The sequence below is a fragment of the Salvelinus alpinus genome, chromosome 21, assembly GCF_045679555.1.
Source record: "Salvelinus alpinus chromosome 21, SLU_Salpinus.1, whole genome shotgun sequence".
NCBI classification, from domain to species: domain Eukaryota; kingdom Metazoa; phylum Chordata; class Actinopteri; order Salmoniformes; family Salmonidae; genus Salvelinus; species Salvelinus alpinus.
In genome coordinates this window covers 25948012-25969064 of record NC_092106.1, presented here as the reverse complement: position 1 = coordinate 25969064, position 21053 = coordinate 25948012, and the positions used below count along the sequence as shown (strand labels likewise).

The window sequence follows — 21053 nt, the reverse complement described above, 5'->3', positions numbered from 1 at the left end:
CCATGTCTCCAGAAAACCTCCTCATCCCTGCCTTCACTCTCCCTCTGGTGGTCAGCATACACACACACACACACACACACACACACACACACACACACACACACACACACACACACACACAGTCATATCGTCATACCTCACATTAATCTCTCTATCACTGCCGGTATTAGCAGAGTGGGAGAGATAGAGACAGTCTGTGTGAGCCAGGATCTTATGACCTACAAACAGGTGTATGGTGACAGCACTTGAAGAGGCCTGTGATTTGGGCCAGTGAGCCACGTATGTCTCTTGTCTTCCACCTACGATGGATCGTTCTTTTCTCCCTTCTCTTTTGTGATCTATCTATCACAACCTCTGCAAGCTGCCAGGGCGCCGTCGAATTGGGGTGACAGGTGTCTGGCGCGAGCATTCTGCCGAAACCGGCGGGGCGAGCCGACCCATTGTTGTTCCAGACATGTCGGCAGAAGCCCAGCACTGTGCACGCTGCATTTCCAGACACCCCACCCCGCCCCCTCCCCATCTCAGAGCTCCTTCTGAGGTTACCCCTCTCATTCACTCACCTCCAAATTGCCTTTTGAACGCACTCTCCTGCTCCTGGAAGGCTGTGTGTTCCTCAGCCTGGCTTTGGTTGTTAATGACTCAGGTTGTCCGCCATCAGCAGAGTCCCAATGGTAATAGACTGGCTTTACTTCTCTTCCAGTTATGGCGCCGTCAGGGTGTTTTCTCAGACCAGGCTAATCCCAGAGGTTCTGAGGTATTGAAATGTCTCCCAGGACACAGGGCAGGTTTATACTCAAGGTTTATTCGAACAAGCCCTGCCTATAACAGACTTACTGTCACACATGGTTGGGTTAATTACAAATCCATATGCCTCAGTCTCATTTATAGATATCTTTGATTATACACTAAAATGAAATGATCTCACTAAAACACAATCAATCCGACCTGCCTTCTTCTCCCCAGCCTGCTCTGAGTTTTATGGTAAAACATGGCTCTGAGATCTGGGTTGGGCAAAAACCTGAAACAAACCATAGTGCTATCTCTCTCAGGAAGGGGCGATGCAATTCCATTAATCTCCAGTGCTCCTTTAATGAACTTCAGTGGAATCTCTTATCTGAGGCAGAGGGCTGGGCTAATGTAAGTTGTGACAGACTGTGTGCCCCCTCAAAACACCCATCGCCTAGTAGTCTCACTCCCTGAAAAAGGTTGCTTGGAGCATAAATATGTGAAATGAACTGGTACACCTGTGATGGCCCAGGTGACAGACAGGCATATCATAATCCTCCAGATAACCATTAAAGGTGAGAAAAAGTAATAAGCAAGGTACATTTACAGGTACAATGTTAATACATGCCTGAGATCCTCCCCTCCAGAGCAGGAAGGAAAAACAGGGAAACTAGCAGTATGAGCCAAGTAAGAGGAGAACACATACTATAGAACTAATCTCCTATTGATTAATCTACTCCTTTGAAGAAAACCCACAGAATCTCTCTTCCACGTCCTATCTCAGACAACAAGAGGATGTTTTTTTGCCCTCCAATCTAGGAGTTGAGAAACTATTGAGCAGTGTGTGTGTTTGTATGAGTGTGGAAGTGTGTGGTGTGAGCTTGCATTATACTCTCCCAGAGTGAAGTGGGGAAAGAGGAAGTATTTCAGCAAGCCAGCTGGTAATTAAAGAGGCGCAATCAATCCGAGCCGCTGACCGGCTCGTGAGAAATCCATCACGGGGCCACAGTAAAGCGCTAATTTGGAACCATTAGGGGCTGCCGAGTTTGCAAACAGGATTGTAATGATGATGACTGGCGTGGTTCGAGGCCTTTGTATGGCTGTCAGACTGGCCCACAAGAGGGACGGTTGTGGAGAGATGGCTTAACAGCAACCCAGTATGGAGAGAGAAAGAGAGGGAACTGGAATTACACTTCTTTTTGTAACTATTCTGGCAGTTAGACTGTGACTTGGAATAGGCTACTCTTTACTGTTGCTTTACTGTCCACCGTAGCAGGTCCACTGTGGAATGTACAAACGTGGATCTATGGCATGTGAGGTAAAGCGGTTGAGGTAAACTACCTGCCCATTGTTTGGTCATGCAGTGCTTACAGGACGTCTGAGTTAGCCTTTGTTTTGTGAGGGGATTGCCCCTGCGTCCCTAAAAGGGAAACCCAAAGTGGGAGATGGAGGAGTGCAGATGGAGAGCATGCTGCCTGTGCCAATGACTTAGCAAAGAGATTACACTGGCTCTCATTCTACTCAGAGATCCTCAGTGTCATCCCTGTGACAGACATCACACACATGGAGGAAATGAAAAAAGTCCTGTCGGAGGCAGCCTAGCGAGTCTTTCTCCCTTTTGTCTGTTTTCCATTCACCCTTGACACATCACCGCCTGTCTCCCAGAGCAGAGCACACGACCTGAAAGCATAACGACAATCTGTGTGTCTTGCCATGGACCTCAGCGTATGGAGATTACCATGCATTAAATGTTAACCTTCACTACAGCGGCACTCAGGTCCTCTCTGAGGGAAACCTTATGGATTGTTTAAAGGATAAACTATTATTAACTTCACAGGTCAAGATGGGTCAATAATATCTCTAGGAGAGGGGTTGAAAATAGCTTTTAAATTATTACACTCTTTGATATTCTGTAGTGGCATCACATCACTTCCTGGCTCTACTGTACCTACTGGGCACAGACATCAATTCAATGTCTGTTCTACGATGGTCTAACATAACTTTATTGAAATGACGTGGAAACAACATTGATTCAACCAGTGTGTGCCCAGTGTGTAGCTGGTTTCTGGAAGCCTTGAGCTGTCATGTTCTGTGTTAGAAAGTCAACACATTTTACCTGGATTAGTTCACAGCCATTGCTCTTCCTTGATGGCTTGGTATTGTGACTGGAGTGGTGACAGTCAATACCAGCCTGAATCCACAACCCAATTACTCCATCTTTAATATGCATGTCTGTGCTGTCGTCAGTCACATAGTGTTAGGCTCTCAGAGAGCTCCAAATGGAGCAGTTTTTCTATTCAATTTGCCCCAGAAGATGGAAGCTATGCATACCTCAAACAACTTGACAGTTAGTTAATGTTTCAGCAGCATTGAGTGAGCGCTGACAGCAAGTCAATAACACTGGATCTCTAGAAGCTTCTCTCCATCTCTGTTCCTCACTATTTCATATTTTCATAAACAAATGAGAGGGTTGATAGGGCTTCTCTCATTCTGGCGACAAAGAGAAGGAACAAGCTTGTTTCCAATCTTAAACCACAATATTACCATACTATAATGTACTGTATGTCCATTTGTTCAGATCCCTAAATATCTTCGTATTCTAAATAAGACCTAGTATTTCTATCTTCCACCAACTTGTGTAACTTCACATCATGAAGAACACCAGATCAAAAGGACATGAACTAACCACAGTATTTTCTGTACAAACAAAACATTTCACACTATATCACTGTTTCCAGAGGCATCTGAAGAGGCAGGAACGTGTCTATGGGTCTGGTCTAGAAACAGGTTGGAGTATCACCTGGGAGCTGAGTCACATAGCCAGACTGAACTGGCAAAGCAGAAAAGCAGCCCTGATTCCCAGCGCTCCCCTGCTGCAAAATCTCACACTTTGTCATAGTGTGTCACCGGTACTATACAGCTCTGCCTTTTTAATTGCTTGTCCTAAGGAAGGAGGATGTGGGTGGAAACAGGGGAAAGCATCAGTTATATTTAGTCAGCAGTTTTTATTCCTTCCATAACCAAAAAATACAATTAACTAGAGGCAGTAAAAATAACCTGTATGAGCTTCCTTCCTGAGTTTGGATGTTACAGCAGCTCTATTTTATGTCAGACGGTGACACAGTCCTTGTTGATCATTCATAGGTCTGCTATGAGTCCCCCAGGATGTTAACGAGGCAGGGCTCCCTGTTCCTATTTTATTTAACATGGCAAGTCAGTTAAGAACCAATTCTTATTTACAATGACGGCCTACCCCGGCCAACCCCTAACCTAGACGGCGCTGGGCCAGTTGTGCGCCGCCCTATGGGACTCCCATCACAGCCAGTTGTGATACAGCCTGGAATCGAACCAGGGTCTGTCGTGATACCTCTAGCACTGAGATGCAGTGCCTTAGACAGCTGCCCCCCTCAGGAGCCCTTTAAATGTTCCTGGGGAATGGTTGAAAGTGTAGAGCATGTTGAAAGTGTGTAGTTTAGTACTGTAAGTCATGAATGGAAGATCAACCATCAAAGCGATGCTCTGGAACTTTTTTATAATTTCAGCCAGTAGTGCTCACGAGCCAAAACAGGTCCCCATTTTTTGTGTACTACAGTAAGTCATCCAATTGTGTGTTGAGTCATCGATTTCGTATTATATGTTACGTCCTGTAATTTTGTTATATATACGTATATATATATTTTTTTTAATGCAATTTGTACAATATGTTATGAATTTGTTGTGCTTAAGATCCCTGACTGCATCTTTAACCTTTAGCATTCAATGAGTCAGTGACAAAGCAGAACAAAGCAGAACAGGAAAATGTCCACTTTCAACAACAATAAAAAAGTATAACTGTGTTGTATGTATAGGCAATCAAACCTTTCACTAGAATTGACAGATTGCCAGGGAATTGTGGTCAGTCGTCATCTCATAAGCAGAAAAGAGACAAATAGAGGAAGAGAGTGGTGGATGACTGCAGAATGCAGACCCGTGAATTGGGCTCCCGAGTGGCGCAGCGGTCTAAGGCACTGCATCTCAGTGCGAGAGGCGTCACTACAGATCCAAGCTGTATCACAACTAGCCGTGATTGGGAGTCCCATAGGGCAGCGCACAATTGGCCCAGCGTCGTCCAGGTTTGGCCGGTGTAGGCCGTCATTGTAAATAAGAACTTGTTCTGAACTCGCTTATCTAGTTAAATTAAAAAAATAGGCCATTATCCATAAAACCATTCAACAGTGTATCCATAGCTCCCCTTTGTCATACCAAACCTTGGCTGTTTGACAGAAGACCCCCGTCCACCTTCTCTCTCCGACCCTCTCACTCTCACAGGCAAATATGCCAGCTGCTCGCAGCCTTTGATTTCATCATGCCCCAGATCTGCACTGTAATGAGCGTGCAGGCCAATCAATAATTCACTGGAGTTTGAATAATAACAGGGTGATCAGCATGTGTGTGAAAAGAGGCATGTAATCAGTGCCATTCAGGGGCTTTCATTCTGCAGTCATCCACCACTCTCTTCCTCTATCTGTCTCTTTTCTGCTTATGAGATGATGACTTGACTGCCATTCCCTGGCAATCTGTCAATTCTAGTCAAAGGTTTGATTGCCTCAATTGCCTTCATGTACGGACACGTAAAAGTCATGATTAAAATGCAGCGGTGTCTGTATCATCCATTCACATTGTCAGAAATAGCACAAAGCTGAACTGTGCTTTGGATTTCTTAGGGCTCTTATTCAGAGTCCATTGTTGGCTACACTCCAGACATATGATGTGACCAAAGTCTGCCCAATACGGCTCTGACATCTCTGCATCAGTGACCATGGACACCAGAGATTTCAATCTCACAGGAGAGAAAATGGAAAACAACTGAAACCCCTCACCTCACCTGTCATTCATAAAGCTATATTGTATTTGAAGTAATCTCCCTGTCTTTGACTCACACAGGTATTACTCAAAAAGTGAGAACAAGCAGTTTTACACAGCCACACAGATACAGGGCTCACCTTATATGAACCTGCTTATGTCCAAGACATATCTTCTATCAATCCAATGGATGAGTCTGAGGATGGATGAGGTTTGATCATATACCTTCATCAGTGAACATAATGACACACTCTGGCTTGAAGAAACAGTTGTTGTTGTACACAGGTATAGGCCATTACATGTTTATAACATAGCTACAACACAACGCCTTTCTGTTTTCCCTCCAGTGCCTCCTGAGGACCCAGTGATCCGTGGTGGTCCGGTGGTGAGCCTGAGAGCAGGAGATCCCCTAAACCTGACCTGCCACGCTGACAACGCCAAGCCAGCAGCATCCATCATCTGGATCCGCAATGGAGAGGTCCTCAATGGAGCCATGTACTCCAAGGTAAGCATCGAGGTGTGTAATACACAGTTTGTTTTTTAAGGGTGGAGGGAGGGCTGGGGTTTTTGAGGGGGGAGTGGTTAAACACTTACCCATTCCCATAGGTAGAAACAAAAGCCCTCAAACACTATTTCTTCCATGTAATAGGTTATATTAATCATCAAATTCCTGTTGATGCTAGTCAATCCTTTCCTTGAAATTTGTTGTGAATAGCCACTTTAAGAGCACTAGCCGTCTGTGACGGGTGATTACTTGTGCCATCTGTAAACTGTGCCTCAGCATTCAGCCTAGTTTGATTGGAATAAAATCCCCCGAAAATACAGTGTCTTCTCTGGGATGTCTAAAAGATGTTTGTCCTCTTCGCCCAGCTAATGCCTCTACTCAAACAAGCAGATGGTGGGCAATAAGAATGCAAGTCGGTGACTCTCCAGCACCTTTGCTGTCTCCTAGGTGCCATGCTTCTCTCTTTTCAGTGGCAGGGTCCATAAAGAGATCTGTTCGGTCACTTCTCTATTGGAGAAGCCGTCCCTGATCTGTGATATTCAGAGAAGATGCTCTGCCAACCAACCCTAGCCTTCAACTCAACCATCACCACACACAATGCCACACCAGACTGCCAGCTGGCCCCTCTGGCAATTCAATGACACTAACCCGCGGGCTAAACATGTAATCAATGCCACTGTCGGAATTTCCATATAAAGAAGGAGAGCGAGCGGGCACCAACTCTCTCGCCGCTGTCTCATCCCATTATCGGCTTTTTTCAAAGAGCAGATAAATGCCATTGATTGGGCTGGGATACGGCACAAGCCCAATTGAATAAAACAAGGTGCCGTTTGCTAATAGTAGGGGGGATAGTGTGCTTCCTACATACACTTCCTCTTTCTGAAACAGCAGCAGCAGTGATGGGGGGACATTGTAGCCCAGCTGATGGATGGCAGCAGCAGCTGAGCCATGCAGTCTCTAGCCACAGCCTTCCCCTCATATCACTACCATTAAATATAAATGTGTTCAATTAAAAGTGGATGATTGTCTCCTGAGAAATGTAGCTTTTGAGAGGATAATTGGCTGTCCTGCCCCACCTCGACCCTCGCCTCGCTACACACCCCACAGATGATGGGAGGTAATATGGCCAGATGTGCCAGAGTAAGATGGTAGTTTCCTGATGCATGGCTTCCTCTACTCTACAAGAATGGCTTTGACCCCTATAGGTCTCAGAATGACCTCCCTCAAAATCCTAATGGATCAGTAATCTGACATTTATCTTTAAGTAGGTTGTTACTTTGTGATAAGTACTTGGACCTGGTATGGTCTGATTATATGAAGAAGTCATTCAAAAGATCTGGTTATACTGCATGTGAATGGCATTGAGTATGGGCTTGACCTGGTACCTACGGATGTAGATTTTTATACTCATTGCATACTGTACATTGTGAGGAGGCCTAGTACAAGCTTCAGATGATGGAAAATCTGAATTTGAGAACAAGGGAGAATATCTAAATCCTAACTGTCTCGTATTCGGTTCCATTCCACGGGGACCAGTACGAACAAGTAGGAAAATGAATGCACTCACTACTGTAAGTCACTTTGGATAAGGGCATCTGCTAAATGACTAAAATGTATAATGTAAATGTAAACCCAAACCACATTTCAGTCAGCTCCTTATGGATGGACTGATGAAAAAATGTAAGTGGTGTCATCATAGTAACTTCCACAGGGCTGAGGGAATCCATTACTCTGTGAAGCATTCAAATGCATGACACCAGAAAAGAAGTTCTGCTTATCGTCCCTCTCTTCCCCCACAGATAAGTTTCCCTGCTCATTCCTCCCCCACAAACCTTCGAAGATGCTTCTTTATCTGTCTCTCAATTTCATTATTTTCCTCCCAACCTTCATCTCAGCAAAGTTTTCTGTATAATTAGAGATTTTCTTTTAACCCTCCTGTTGTGTTCGTTTCATGTTAATACATTCTGTGTTCCCGGTCCAAAATGACCGCCCCATTATAGCTCATTATAAAGCCATAATAATCCATGTATTATAACCTAATGTTGTGTTAGATCTTTTTATCAACTTAAGTTATTGTGAACATTACACGTTTTGATCTTCTATTTGCTATTTATAGCCTGTAGGCCTCATTGACCTGAGCTTATACAACTACATTTTGAGTAAAGAAAGTATAATGTATGGATTATTTTGACTATAACAAATACTCAGATGAAACATATTGTGCTATTTATCACAGACAACTTTGTGTCAAAGTGTAACAAGGACTCGCTCCTCACCAGTGTCATGATCAAAGATATGATCAAGAGCCTCAGATACTGTATTTTTGGTCATTCTGCTGCCACAGAATGAATTGTGAGCAAGACCTCAAAAAAGCTTTATATGCCAGAGCTGCGAGAAAAGTTCTATATATTATTGAAACAACGTTGCGATTGTTTGTGAGAATGTCAACAGGTGTGGTTCCCGTAGGGGAGAGATTCTATTGGGGAAAAGTTCCCATGGGGGTTGCCATGGAAGCCAAGAAGGGGAGTGAGGTTTGTGTGTGTGTGTGTGTGTGTGTGCGTGCGTGTGCGCGTGTGCTCAAATACACATGCATGTGGGGGTCTGGGAGAGGAACTGTGTCCATCTGATGAATGGGCATGTGCCTGAACTCAATTTTATACACTAATTGTAGTCTCACCCATTCATTTCTAATGACAGGTCATTTTTGACCGGGAACACCACAGGTGTACAAAAGTTAAATAAAACACCCAAAATGTAATGAAAATCATCAACATTTATATTGTGTGTTCAGATGCCCTGTGTGGACAAAGTCATGGAACCTTATTACAATCAGATTAAATTAACTACATTTTTCAGAGAAAAAAACTTGTAAATCGGTCCAATTCGAGTGGAACACAGCAGGAGGGTTAATAGTAATGCTCAATACCAAGTGAGGCGGGGGGAAATCATCCCGGGAAAAAGTAACTAATTAACTTTAAAGAGTGTATAGTACATGTCACATTTTTCACACTCAAGAGACAGGTAGAGTTCCCAGTACTTTCCCTGCATAATAATCTATAGTACCCCTTACTTTCCCAGAATTTCCATATTACTCGCTACATTTAACCTTTTTCAAATGATTCAACAAGTATCAGTCTCTCTCTCTTCCATTGTCTTTCTCTCTTGTCAAGCTAATTAACCTCACTAGCTTTGTGCAAGAGAAATTAAAAGTAGGCCTTGGGTGCACTAAAAGAGTAATTTAATAAATGTTGTTAAACAGAACGTTAGAAATGATCTGACTTTCTGGTAGTAGGATTATATAAGTTATTTAAGTAAGACCTCTTTAACCCTGTAACGGCTTTCGTCGGTGGAAGAAGGAGAGGACCAAAGCGCAGCGTGATTAGTGTTCATCTTAATTTAATGAAGTGAACAACTCAAAATACAAAAACAACAAAGTGAAAACCGAAACAGTTCTATCTGGTGCAGACACACAAAGACTGAAAACAACCACCCACAAAACCCAACAGAAAACAGGCTACCTAAATATGGTTCCCAATCAGGGACAACGATTGACAGCTGCCTCTGATTGAGAACCATATCAGGCCAAACACAGAAAACCAACACAGAAATAGAAAACATAGATTACCCACCCAACTCACGCCCTGACCACACTAAAACAAAGAAAATACAAAAGAACTATGGTCAGAACGTGACAGTACCCCCCCACCCCGCCCAAGGTGCGGACTCCGGCCGCAAAACCTGAACCTATAGGGGAGGGTCTGGGTGGGCATCTGTCCGCGGTGGAGGCTCTGGCGGTGGACGTGGACCCCACTCCACCATTGTCATTACCCGCTTCCGTGGCCTCCTAGGAACGGCGACCCTCGCCGCCGACCTAGGATTGGCAACCCTACTAAATGGCCCCACTGGACTGAGGGGCAGCTCTGGACTGAGGGGCGGCTCCGGACTGAGGGGCGGGTCTGGCGGCTCCTGACTGGCGGGCGGCTCTGGCGGCTCCTGACTGGCGGACGGCTCTGGCCTGCTGAGGCGCACAGTAGGCCTGGCCACTGGGCGAGTGCGGGGAGCAGGAACAGGGCATACTGGACCCTGGAGATGCACAGTAGGCTTGGTGCGTGGTGCCGGAACTGGTGGTACCGGACTGGGGACACGCACCACTGGGCGAGTGCGGGGAGGAGGAACAGGGCGTACAGGGCTCTGGAGACGCACAGGAAGCCTGGTGCGTGGTGTTGGCACTGGTGGTACTGGACTGGTGCGAGGGGCTGCCACAGGCGGACTGGTGCGTGGAGAAGGCACCGGATAGACCGGACCGTGGAGGCGCACTACAGGTCTCGAGCACCGAGCCTGCCCAACCCTACCTGGCTGAATGCTCCCCGTAGCCAGGCCAGTGCGGCGAGGTGGAATAGCCCGCACTGGGCTGTGCTGGCGAACCGGGGACACCATGCGTAGGGCTCTTGCCATGTACACCGGCCCGAGGAGACGCACTGGAGACCAGATGCGTAGAGCCGGCTTCATGGCACCTGGCTCGATGCCCACTCTAGCCCGGCCGATACGAGGTGCTGCTATGTACCGCACCGGGCTATACCTGCTTACCGGGGACACCGTGCGCATCTCTGCATAACACGGTGCCTGCCCGGTCGCTCTCTCTCCACGGTAAGCACGGGGAGTTGGCTCAGGTCTCCTACCTGGCTTAGCCACACTCCCCGTGTGCCACCCCCCAAGACATTTTTGGGGCTGCCTCTCTGGCTTCCAGCCGCGCTTTCGTGCAGCCTCCTCATACCACCGCCTCTCCGCTATCGTTGCCTCCAGCTCAGCTTTGGGGCGGCGATACTCACCAGCCTGTGCCCATAGTCCCTTGCCGTCCAGAATCTCCTCCCAAGTCCATTTCTCCAGATATCGCTGGTTCTCCTGCTGCTGCCCGTTACCACGCTGCTTGGTCCTTTTTTGGTGGGTGGTTCTGTAACGGCTTTCGTCGGTGGAAGAAGGAGAGGACCAAAGCGCATCGTGATTAGTGTTCATCTTAATTTAATGAAGTGAACAACTCAAAATACAAAAACAACAAAGTGAAAACCGAAACAGTTCTATCTGGTGCAGACACACAAAGACTGAAAACAACCACCCACAAAACCCAATAGAAAACAGGCTACCTAAATATGGTTCCCAATCAGGGACAACGATTGACAGCTGCCTCTGATTGAGAACCATATCAGGCCAAACACAGAAAACCAACACAGAAATAGAAAACATAGATTACCCACCCAACTCACTGTCACGATCGTCTTCGTGAGAGAGAGAGGACCAAGGCGCAGCGTGTGCAAAATACATCTCTTTATTTTTTTAAGAGAGAAAAAACACGAAACGAACACTATACATAAACTAACAAAACAACAAACGACCGTGAAGCTATAAACGTAGTGCACACACACAGGCTACAAACGTTCAACATAGACAATTACCCACAACCAGCTAAAGCCTATGGCTGCCTTAAAGATGGCTCCCAATCAGAGACAACAATAACCAGCTGTCTCTAATTGAGAACCAATTCAGGCAACCATAGACTTTCCTAAACACCTACACTGAACACTAAACCATCTACTCTACTTAACCCCCTAAACCATACAACACCCTAGACAATACAAAAACACATACTACACCATGTCACACCCTGACCTAACTAAAATAATAATGAAAACAAAGATAACTAAGGCCAGGGTGTGACACTCACGCCCTGACCACACTAAAACAAAGAAAATACAAAAGAACTATGGTCAGAACGTGACAAACCTCATGACCAGAGAAAATTGTGAAAATATATTATTTTGTCTTTTGTAGAAATATGTTGTACAAAGTTTATGCAATTTATATTTTTTCTTAGAGAAATTAATATCCAGTAATGAGCTTTGAAATGTGCTTCTGGTTTGGTCTGCAATTTTACAAATGCTGATTTAATTTAACTTGGAACCACATTTCATGTTTGGACATATCAAAGGCTCGTTAGATTAACTGCAGAATATTAATGTCAGCCAAATTATTAGCGTAAACAGAGACTAGCCATCCCTCTGAGCCTCCCTTCATATTCCCTTTCACTGGTATTTTTACCTAAATAATGGAAGTATTTCAGGCATGTCTGAAAGGTGAAAACTGTCCATGTTTTATTTTTTATTAGCCTTCCTGTTAATTGTAATAAACAGAATTAGTGTAAAGGTTAGGCAAAAACAATTTACAGATAATCTTGAAAAATTGAAAAAGCTCCATATTTATCAGTAGAAACGTAACCAGCATTATCACTATACTATAGGTTCACTCATATTCGTTCAATATGACCTTCTACTGTCTATGCCCCCTTATCCCATATCTTGAAGAGCAACCTTCACTCTCTCCCTCACCATTTTTCAATTCCTTTCTTAACTTGGGAAAGGTATTCTCCTCACATGCTCCAGGCAGTGATATGGGAAATCATCAATTTGTAATTTGGGCTATTTTAAAACAGCTAGTGGCTGGGTGTTGAGTTCTATGCTGTACAAGATGAATGACTTTAGACAGGTCCAGAGCTATGAAAGAAACAATCCTGATGGTGTCAGAAAGGATATTACATCGACACATCCCGCTGCTGACAGCTAATATGTTCTGCTTTAGAGGTGAGTGCCAGGGCTTCTGTAGCCTGGTGAGATCTGAGACTCTTCACCAAGTCATTATGTTTTCATGCAAATGCAGAAGAACAATATATGATCATGTATCTTTATGCTATTTTGCGTATTCATTTACATTTACATTTAAGTCATTTAGCAGACGCTCTTATCCAGAGCGACTTACAAATTGGTGCATTCACCTTATGATATCCAGTGGAACAACCACTTTACAATAGTGCATCTAACTCTTTTAAGGGGGGGGGGGGGTTAGAAGGATTACTTTATCCTATCCTAGGTATTCCTTAAAGAGGTGGGGTTTCAGGTGTCTCCGGAAGGTGGTGATTGACTCCGCTGACCTGGCGTCGTGAGGGAGTTTGTTCCACCATTGGGGTGCCAGAGCAGCGAACAGTTTTGACTGGGCTGAGCGGGAACTGTACTTCCTCAGAGGTAGGGAGGCGAGCAGGCCAGAGGTGGATGAACGCAGTGCCCTTGTTTGGGTGTAGGGCCTGATCAGAGCCTGAAGGTACGGAGGTGCCGTTCCCCTCACAGCTCCGTAGGCAAGCACCATGGTCTTGTAGCGGATGCGAGCTTCAACTGGAAGCCAGTGGAGAGAGCGGAGGAGCGGGGTGACGTGAGAGAACTTGGGAAAGTTGAACACCAGACGGGCTGCGGCGTTCTGGATGAGTTGTAGGGGTTTAATGGCACAGGCAGGGAGCCCAGCCAACAGCGAGTTGCAGTAATCCAGACGGGAGATGACAAGTGCCTGGATTAGGACCTGCGCCGCTTCCTGCGTGAGGCAGGGTCGTACTCTGCGAATGTTGTAGAGCATGAACCTACAGGAACGGGTCACCGCCTTGATGTTAGTTGAGAACGACAGGGTGTTGTCCAGGATCACGCCAAGGTTCTTAGCACTCTGGGAGGAGGACACAATGGAGTTGTCAACCGTGATGGCGAGATCATGGAACGGGCAGTCCTTCCCCGGGAGGAAGAGCAGCTCCGTCTTGCCGAGGTTCAGCTTGAGGTGGTGATCCGTCATCCACACTGATATGTCTGCCAGACATGCAGAGATGCGATTCACCACCTGGTTATCAGAGGGGGGAAAGGAGAAGATTAATTGTGTGTCGTCTGCATAGCAATGATAGGAGAGACCATGTGAGGATATGACAGAGCCAAGTGACTTGGTGTATAGCGAGAATAGGAGAGGGCCTAGAACAGAGCCCTGGGGGACACCAGTGGTGAGAGCACGTGGTGCGGAGACAGATTCTCGCCACGCCACCTGGTAGGAGCGACCTGTCAGGTAGGACGCAATCCAAGCGTGGGCCGCGCCGGAGATGCCCAGCTCGGAGAGGGTGGAGAGGAGGATCTGATGGTTCACAGTATCAAAGGCAGCCGATAGGTCTAGAAGGATGAGAGCAGAGGAGAGAGAGTTAGCTTTAGCAGTGCGGAGCGCCTCCGTGACACAGAGAAGAGCAGTCTCAGTTGAATGACTAGTCTTGAAACCTGACTGATTTGGATCAAGAAGGTCATTCTGAGAGAGATAGCAGGAGAGCTGGCCAAGGACGGCACGTTCAAGAGTTTTGGAGAGAAAAGAAAGAAGGGATACTGGTCTGTAGTTGTTGACATCGGAGGGATCGAGTGTAGGTTTTTTCAGAAGGGGTGCAACTCTCGCTCTCTTGAAGACGGAAGGGACGTAGCCAGCGGTCAAGGATGAGTTGATGAGCGAGGTGAGGTAAGGGAGAAGGTCTCCGGAAATGGTCTGGAGAAGAGAGGAGGGGATAGGGTCAAGCGGGCAGGTTGTTGGGCGGCCGGCCGTCACAAGACGCGAGATTTCATCTGGAGAGAGAGGGGAGAAAGAGGTCAAAGCACAGGGTAGGGCAGTGTGAGCAGAACCAGCGGTGTCGTTTGACTTAGCAAACGAGGATCGGATGTCGTCGACCTTCTTTTCAAAATGGTTGACGAAGTCATCAGCAGAGAGGGAGGAGGGGGGAGGAGGGGGAGGAGGATTCAGGAGGGAGGAGAAGGTGGCAAAGAGCTTCCTAGGGTTAGAGGCAGATGCTTGGAATTTAGAGTGGTAGAAATTGGCTTTAGCAGCAGAGACAGAAGAGGAGAATGTAGAGAGGAGGGAGTGAAAGGATGCCAGGTCCGCAGGGAGGCGAGTTTTCCTCCATTTCCGCTCGGCTGCCCGGAGCCCTGTTCTGTTCAATTCTGTATTCCTTACATACATATTATTTCACTCCAAGACAATAGTATTTTTGCTTAGCTAGGTACAGGAAACACTTGAGTAAATGAGGGATACAAAGTACATTGAAAGCAGGGGCTTCCACACAGGCGTGGTTCCTGAGTTAATTAAGCAATACACATCCCATCATGCTTAGGGTAATGTATAAAAATGTTGGGCAGGCCATTATTTTGGCTACCATGGCTATTCTCACATAAGTTGATGTCCCCATCCACAGGGCACGAGTGGTGACTGAATTGTTTTATGAGCATGAAAATGATGTAAACCATATGCCATGGTCATCTCAGTCACCAGATCTCAACCCAATTAAACACTTATGGGAGATTCTGGAGCAGCTCCTGAGACAGTGTTTTCCACCACCATCAACAATCAATTGAATGATGGAATTTCTCATGGAAGAATGGTGTCGCATCACTCCAATAGAGTTCCAGACAATTGTAGAATCTATGCCAAGGTGCACTGAAGCTGTTCTGGCTCATGGTGGCCCAACGCCTTCTTAAGAGATTTTGGCAGTTACCTGTATATCTTAAGAAGACAGTCGTTGACTGGAGAAGGCAGAAAAGTAAGATGATGAAAAGACATGCATTGAAGCAAAACCTCCATACCTCCTGGCACACAGCTAATATAATGCCAGGTTCCTTGACACTTTAATATGCAGTCAGTGTGGCATATCTAGCTGGGTTTCATTACAATTCTCAAACTTTCATGAAAGTAGAGAAATGAGGTGGTAATTACTGCCATTATCCAGAAACCTGTCAGTAGCTTTCATTGTGACATGCTTTAATATGTAACGATCATTGCAGCTAAAATATTTATTGTCACCTTTTGGCGAATTTACAGATATGATTATAAAACAAGGACTTGTTGAGAGCCGGTTTCAGAGGGCAGCTGTGATGTTTCAAATTTCCTCCCACGCAAGTCATGACCTTGGTTTGAAAAGTGCATAAAGGTCCTCAAAGGAAGTTTGATGAGCTTTCTTGTCTATGGTATTTTCTCATCAGAGCTCCTCATCATACTGCTAGCAAAGAAAGGGTTTCATCACAACCCATTTGTTTGTAAAGTGAGTCATTGAATCCTGAATAAACTGTAGAGAAATTGCAGAGGAGCATTTTGTTTTGCGGCTATAGTGGGACACACACACACACACACACACACACACACACACACACACACACACACACACACACACACACACACACACACACACACACACACACACACACACACACACACACACACACACACACACACACACACACACACACACACACACACACACACACACAAAGCACCAAAGGAGTTTACATAATGAAGAGCAACATGTCCCAACTTGCCATTGTATAACATGTCCTCTATAGCTGGACCTCTATAAGTGAAAAGTAAACCTAAAACCTCTTGAGGATCTCTACAGATTGGTGTCCCATCCTCGGGACGGTTGAGCAAATGTGTGCTAATGTGATTAGCATGACGTTGTAAGTAACAAGAACATTTCCCAGGACATAAACATATCTGATATGGGCAGAAAGCTTAAATTCTTGTTAATCTAACTGCACTGTCCAATTTATAGTAGCTATTACAGTGAAAGAATACCATGCTATTGTTTGAGGAGAGTGCACAATTATGAACTTGAAAATGTATGAATAAACCAATTAGGCACTTTTGAACAGTCTTGATAGAACATTTTGAATATATATGCAATAGTTCATTGGATCAGTCTAAAACTTTGCACATGCACTGCTGCCATCTAGTGGCCAAAGTCTAAATTGCACCTGGGCTAGAATAATTAATTATGGCCTTTCTCTTGCATTTCAAAAATGATGGTACAATTTATTTATTTTTTAAACGCATGTTTTTTCTTTGTATTATCTTTTACCAGATCTAATGTGCTATATTCTCCTACATTACTTTCACATTTCCACAAACTACAAAGTGTTTCCTTTAAAATGGAATCAAGAAAATGCATCTCCTTGCTTCAGGTCCTGAGCTGCAGGCAGTTAGATTTGGGTATGTCATCTTAGGTGAAAATTTAAAAAAAGGGTCTGATCCCTAATATTAACGGCAATCATATTTTTACTTGTTTCATTGAGTGAATAAGTATAATATTACAAGAGCTTCTACTATGAATCCCAGTAGTTTATTTGTAAAGCTAACCCATAGGTTGTGTTAATGAACACTATATTTGTATAGAGCACCAATAGAGTATTATTTGAAGCAGTGTCAGTCTTGACTTTGTGGTTTGCCACACAGTGCTCCTGGCATGGCCAATTTGTTCTGGTGGGTGAGCTTGCGCTGTTGCATGGTGGTTAGCAGGGCTCCCACAGTCCTCCCTGAGCACTAGGCAACGCAGAATTGTACCGGGCGGCCTCCAGGTGGCTCTCACAATGCAAGAAGGGCTACAGCTCGGAGGATGAGCACTGAAAAGAAGATTGATTTCCTTTGTGGAGTATGACAAGCTATGTGCCAGGGCACAGCTCCAGACACACAAAAGAGGCTCAGAAACAGATTCCTTTTTTCAGATCAATCAGCCTTGGAGAAAGACTACAGGCTTGAGCATGCCAGGGGTTTATTTGCCTTTGTTGTCCCCAGGGCATCCAGGTGAATTGCTGCATTTGCGTTCCAGGCCTTGAGTTTCGATTGATGGTGTTATTCAGACTGTCCCACTATCTCCACTACCATATCATCGTTGAACTCTAAACTCTTTCCTTTTTTTCTCCTCTCAGACACTGCTTCGTGATGGAAGGAGGGAGAGTACGGTTAGCACCCTCTACCTGTCTGCCTCCAACATCGAGACAGGCCAGCAGATCATCTGTCGAGCGTCCAACAAGGCTGTGCCCAACGGCAAAGAGACCAGCGTCAACATTGACATCCAACGTGAGATTCACCTTCTCTAAAGGCCTATGACCTGGTCGCCGACCAAACTTTATTGTGCCCCAGGGTATTTCCCACCACAGTATCAGCCCCTGACTCGATGAATAAGACGTTTCTTTGTGTTTTTCTATGTTTACCTTTTCTACTTGAAAGTGGAGGTATTAACACAAAGAAGCCGTTTTGACAGTTGCAGTTAAAAACCCATTATGAACATCTAGATTCATTTTAAGCTCTGATGAATATTCATAATTGGTTTTGAGTTTGCATTTCTTGTGTGAGTTTGTATGAGATCACCTTTTTGTTTCCAGTGATGAAATATCACTGGACCCGTCTGTCTTAAGTGAATGGGATTTTTTCTTTGCTCCAACAATCTCTTCTCGGCATTGTGCACATATCCCTGGCTCTTTATTTCCTCTCCTATGCCATCAATCTTTTTGACGAGAGCATGCACAATCCCCTCTAAAATAGGAAAAGTAAGCCCAGTGTGTAAAACACATAGAGCCTCAATTTTCAGAAAATCTTTTTCGATCAAGAACTATTCACAGTAAGAGCGTGATTCTGAACAAAGGGATTTCGCATCAGCCCCCTTCAACACCATTAAGTACGACTAATAAAGCAGAAAATGCTATTTAGAGATCCATTACAAGTGACGGCTCCATTCTTTTCATTATGTACACCACGAGAGGCACATTACAGCTCAATGCCAGCATGTAGGCGATTGGAGGCGCCGGTGTAAAAATGATTAACAGTTGTTGGTGTTTGCAGCCCTCGCAGTTTGTTCTAATGTTTTTGTCATGCAAAGTGAGAGGAAGTGCGGTGTGTTGTGATTGTGTGACACGGAGAGTAATGAGGAGCTACGGTATGATGGCTGTCACGGGCATGTTCCCACATCTGGCTTCCTGTGGGCGTGACAAAAGGCTTAACAAGGGGAAGGAGTAGCTGCTTGCAAACAATCCTGGAAAACGATCTTTGCAACTTGCAAAACTGGGGCTTCAACTACAGTTTTTCACAAGGTGATGAACAAATGAGTGTGAGCAGGACCAAATTGACTAGCATCATGTTGCGTCCCACTCACCTCTTGTCTAACCCCAGGCCTCCCACTCACCTTCTGCCACTCTCCACCTCCACCTCTACACTTGGCCTGTGGACAGGTAGCGAGGCTGGTGCTCCCCGCCTCCGTCCCTGGTATCATGCTGAGGTCGAGAAATAAAAGGCACTGTAATTTAACTTTGAGTCATTGGTGCTGGGTAGCAATTTGATCACTTCCCATGCTGACTCATTTGATTATGGGGTTCATGCCTCGCGACTGGATATGAAACGCTCAAAATACACTGTTGAAACCAATATCATTCAGAGGAAAATGAGAGCGAGGAGTACGTAGCCTATATGCAATGAGATGCATATCAGGAGGTGGATAGAGCTATTGGGATCAGATTCCAATGAGCATTTATAGACGGCCTAAAGACCACTTGAGTGTGAATACAGAGGAAGAATTGTCTAGTAGAGGAAATGGGCAAAAATTGGTATCCATTTGGTTTCCCATTGTAACAAGAGAAAACAGGTGTTAAATGAATAAATGATGGAGCAATTGGCAAGGTAGAGAGAGGTAGACATGCACCCTCTTTACCCCCAAACCTCTCCTTGGCAGAGTAGTCACCACAGAGGCCCTGTTCTCCTCTCCACAGGGGGCAGTGTGTATGACAGGGGGAGGTAAATATTGATGAGAGACAGCTGTCTGCTCACAGAACAGGGAGGTACCTGTGGGAATGCTGTGCAGTAAAGTTTTGGGGTAGGGACCAAAAGAAAAACCACTCTAGCCCTTTCACACTGAAATAGACACACAGAAATGTAGGACTAAGCCAAGCCAATTTGCAGGAGGATGCAAATTCAACATGTTCTTTGTTTTTTTTGGTCACCTACCCAGTACAACCCGATCAAGGCTAAGCTAAGAGAATACACTGCATGACCATGTTCCCTGCAACTCTTTAGGGTTGCTTTAAACTCTCCACAAACCAAATATTCCATTGGGCCCCACACACCATTCAGGCCTGAATGGGCAACTTAATAGTACAGTTGCTGTGTTACCAAGACAAACTCAAGATAAAAAGTCTGAAATAACTTACATCACAGCCATGTGTGTAGCCCATGTCAAGTACTAAGACAAAATCAATACTCGTTTCCTTTGTATGTTGTATCTCATGTGTTATGACTGGTGAACAACTGTTCCCAGGCCCCTCCAACAAAGGCAGGCAGGATCGATGCCAGTTCCAGGTGAATAAAGGCTATTAGTCCAGCCTAGGCGTTCATGAAGGTTAGTTACAGTACAGAGAGTCTTTGAGGTGCCGGTGAAGCAGCATTACACATTCTCACATCATGTCCTATTTTAGTTAATCTGCCCAGCATGGAATTCTCTTTGGAATGCTGAGTATTTAGGTTGTGCTTTTTATTTATTTATCAATTTCAATGGAGGCCACTTACAGTGGGAGAGGAGAAGAGAGGATGGTTATGGTGAGGGTTGCTAGTGATCTTCTGTCACAGATACAGAGTGATATTTGACAGTCATGAGATGGCATGTGTCTGTGTGTGCATTTCAGAGAGGGAAAGAAACAGAGTGCAAAAGAAAGAGAGAGAGAGATATGCTACTGTGATGCAGAAGACACGGTACTGACAAAACCTAATCTAATACTGTATTTCTCTATGTTTAAATGCTATTGAGAAAGAGAGGAAAGCTGTGTGTGTACGTGTGTCTCCACGTATTAATTTTAATGATTGTCTCCAATCCTCTCATTCAAAGTTGACTAATTGAGGTTCTGGTTCAATGTGATAATGTCAGCTACAACAAAAATAATTAAAATGTTTGTAGATTTAACACCAATATGGAGCATTTTTATTTTGGTCACATTTCCCAGTTAAAAAGCCTTAACTCTCTCAGTCTAATTTGGAGTAATCTAAACATTACCCCAAAACTTTAATGCACAGCATAAGCCTGTGTCAAATCCAATATATTTGTGTGGACTATTTCGCTTTATCATCACTTTAATGTGCTTGTGAATTACATTGGCCTCAGCATTTTCAGCTCAACATAAGTTCATATGGAGTTATCTGACCTGGGGGTTAAGCACATTAGCATCTTTTGCCAAATGGGATTTTTAGCAGGAGGCAGAATGAGTTCAGGACCATGGACAGAGTGCTGACTTTAGTTGTGTGAGTGAGTAAATGAGCTCACTGTAATTATTTAATAGCAGGGTTA

At 44.9% G+C, this 21053-nt stretch overlaps 1 protein-coding gene across 5 annotated transcripts in view; it reads left to right on the top strand.

The window, feature by feature from the left end:
* LOC139548137 (kin of IRRE-like protein 3) overlaps window positions 1-21053 on the top strand; it is a 219043-nt gene that overhangs the window by 141900 nt on the left and 56090 nt on the right. For all 5 annotated transcript variants that reach the window (XM_071357551.1, XM_071357553.1, XM_071357552.1 and 2 more), the window contains exons 4-5: window positions 5916-6073; window positions 17656-17806. In XM_071357551.1, coding sequence (XP_071213652.1) covers window positions 5916-6073; window positions 17656-17806 — 309 coding nt within the window. The remainder of the gene's footprint in view (window positions 1-5915; window positions 6074-17655; window positions 17807-21053) is intronic.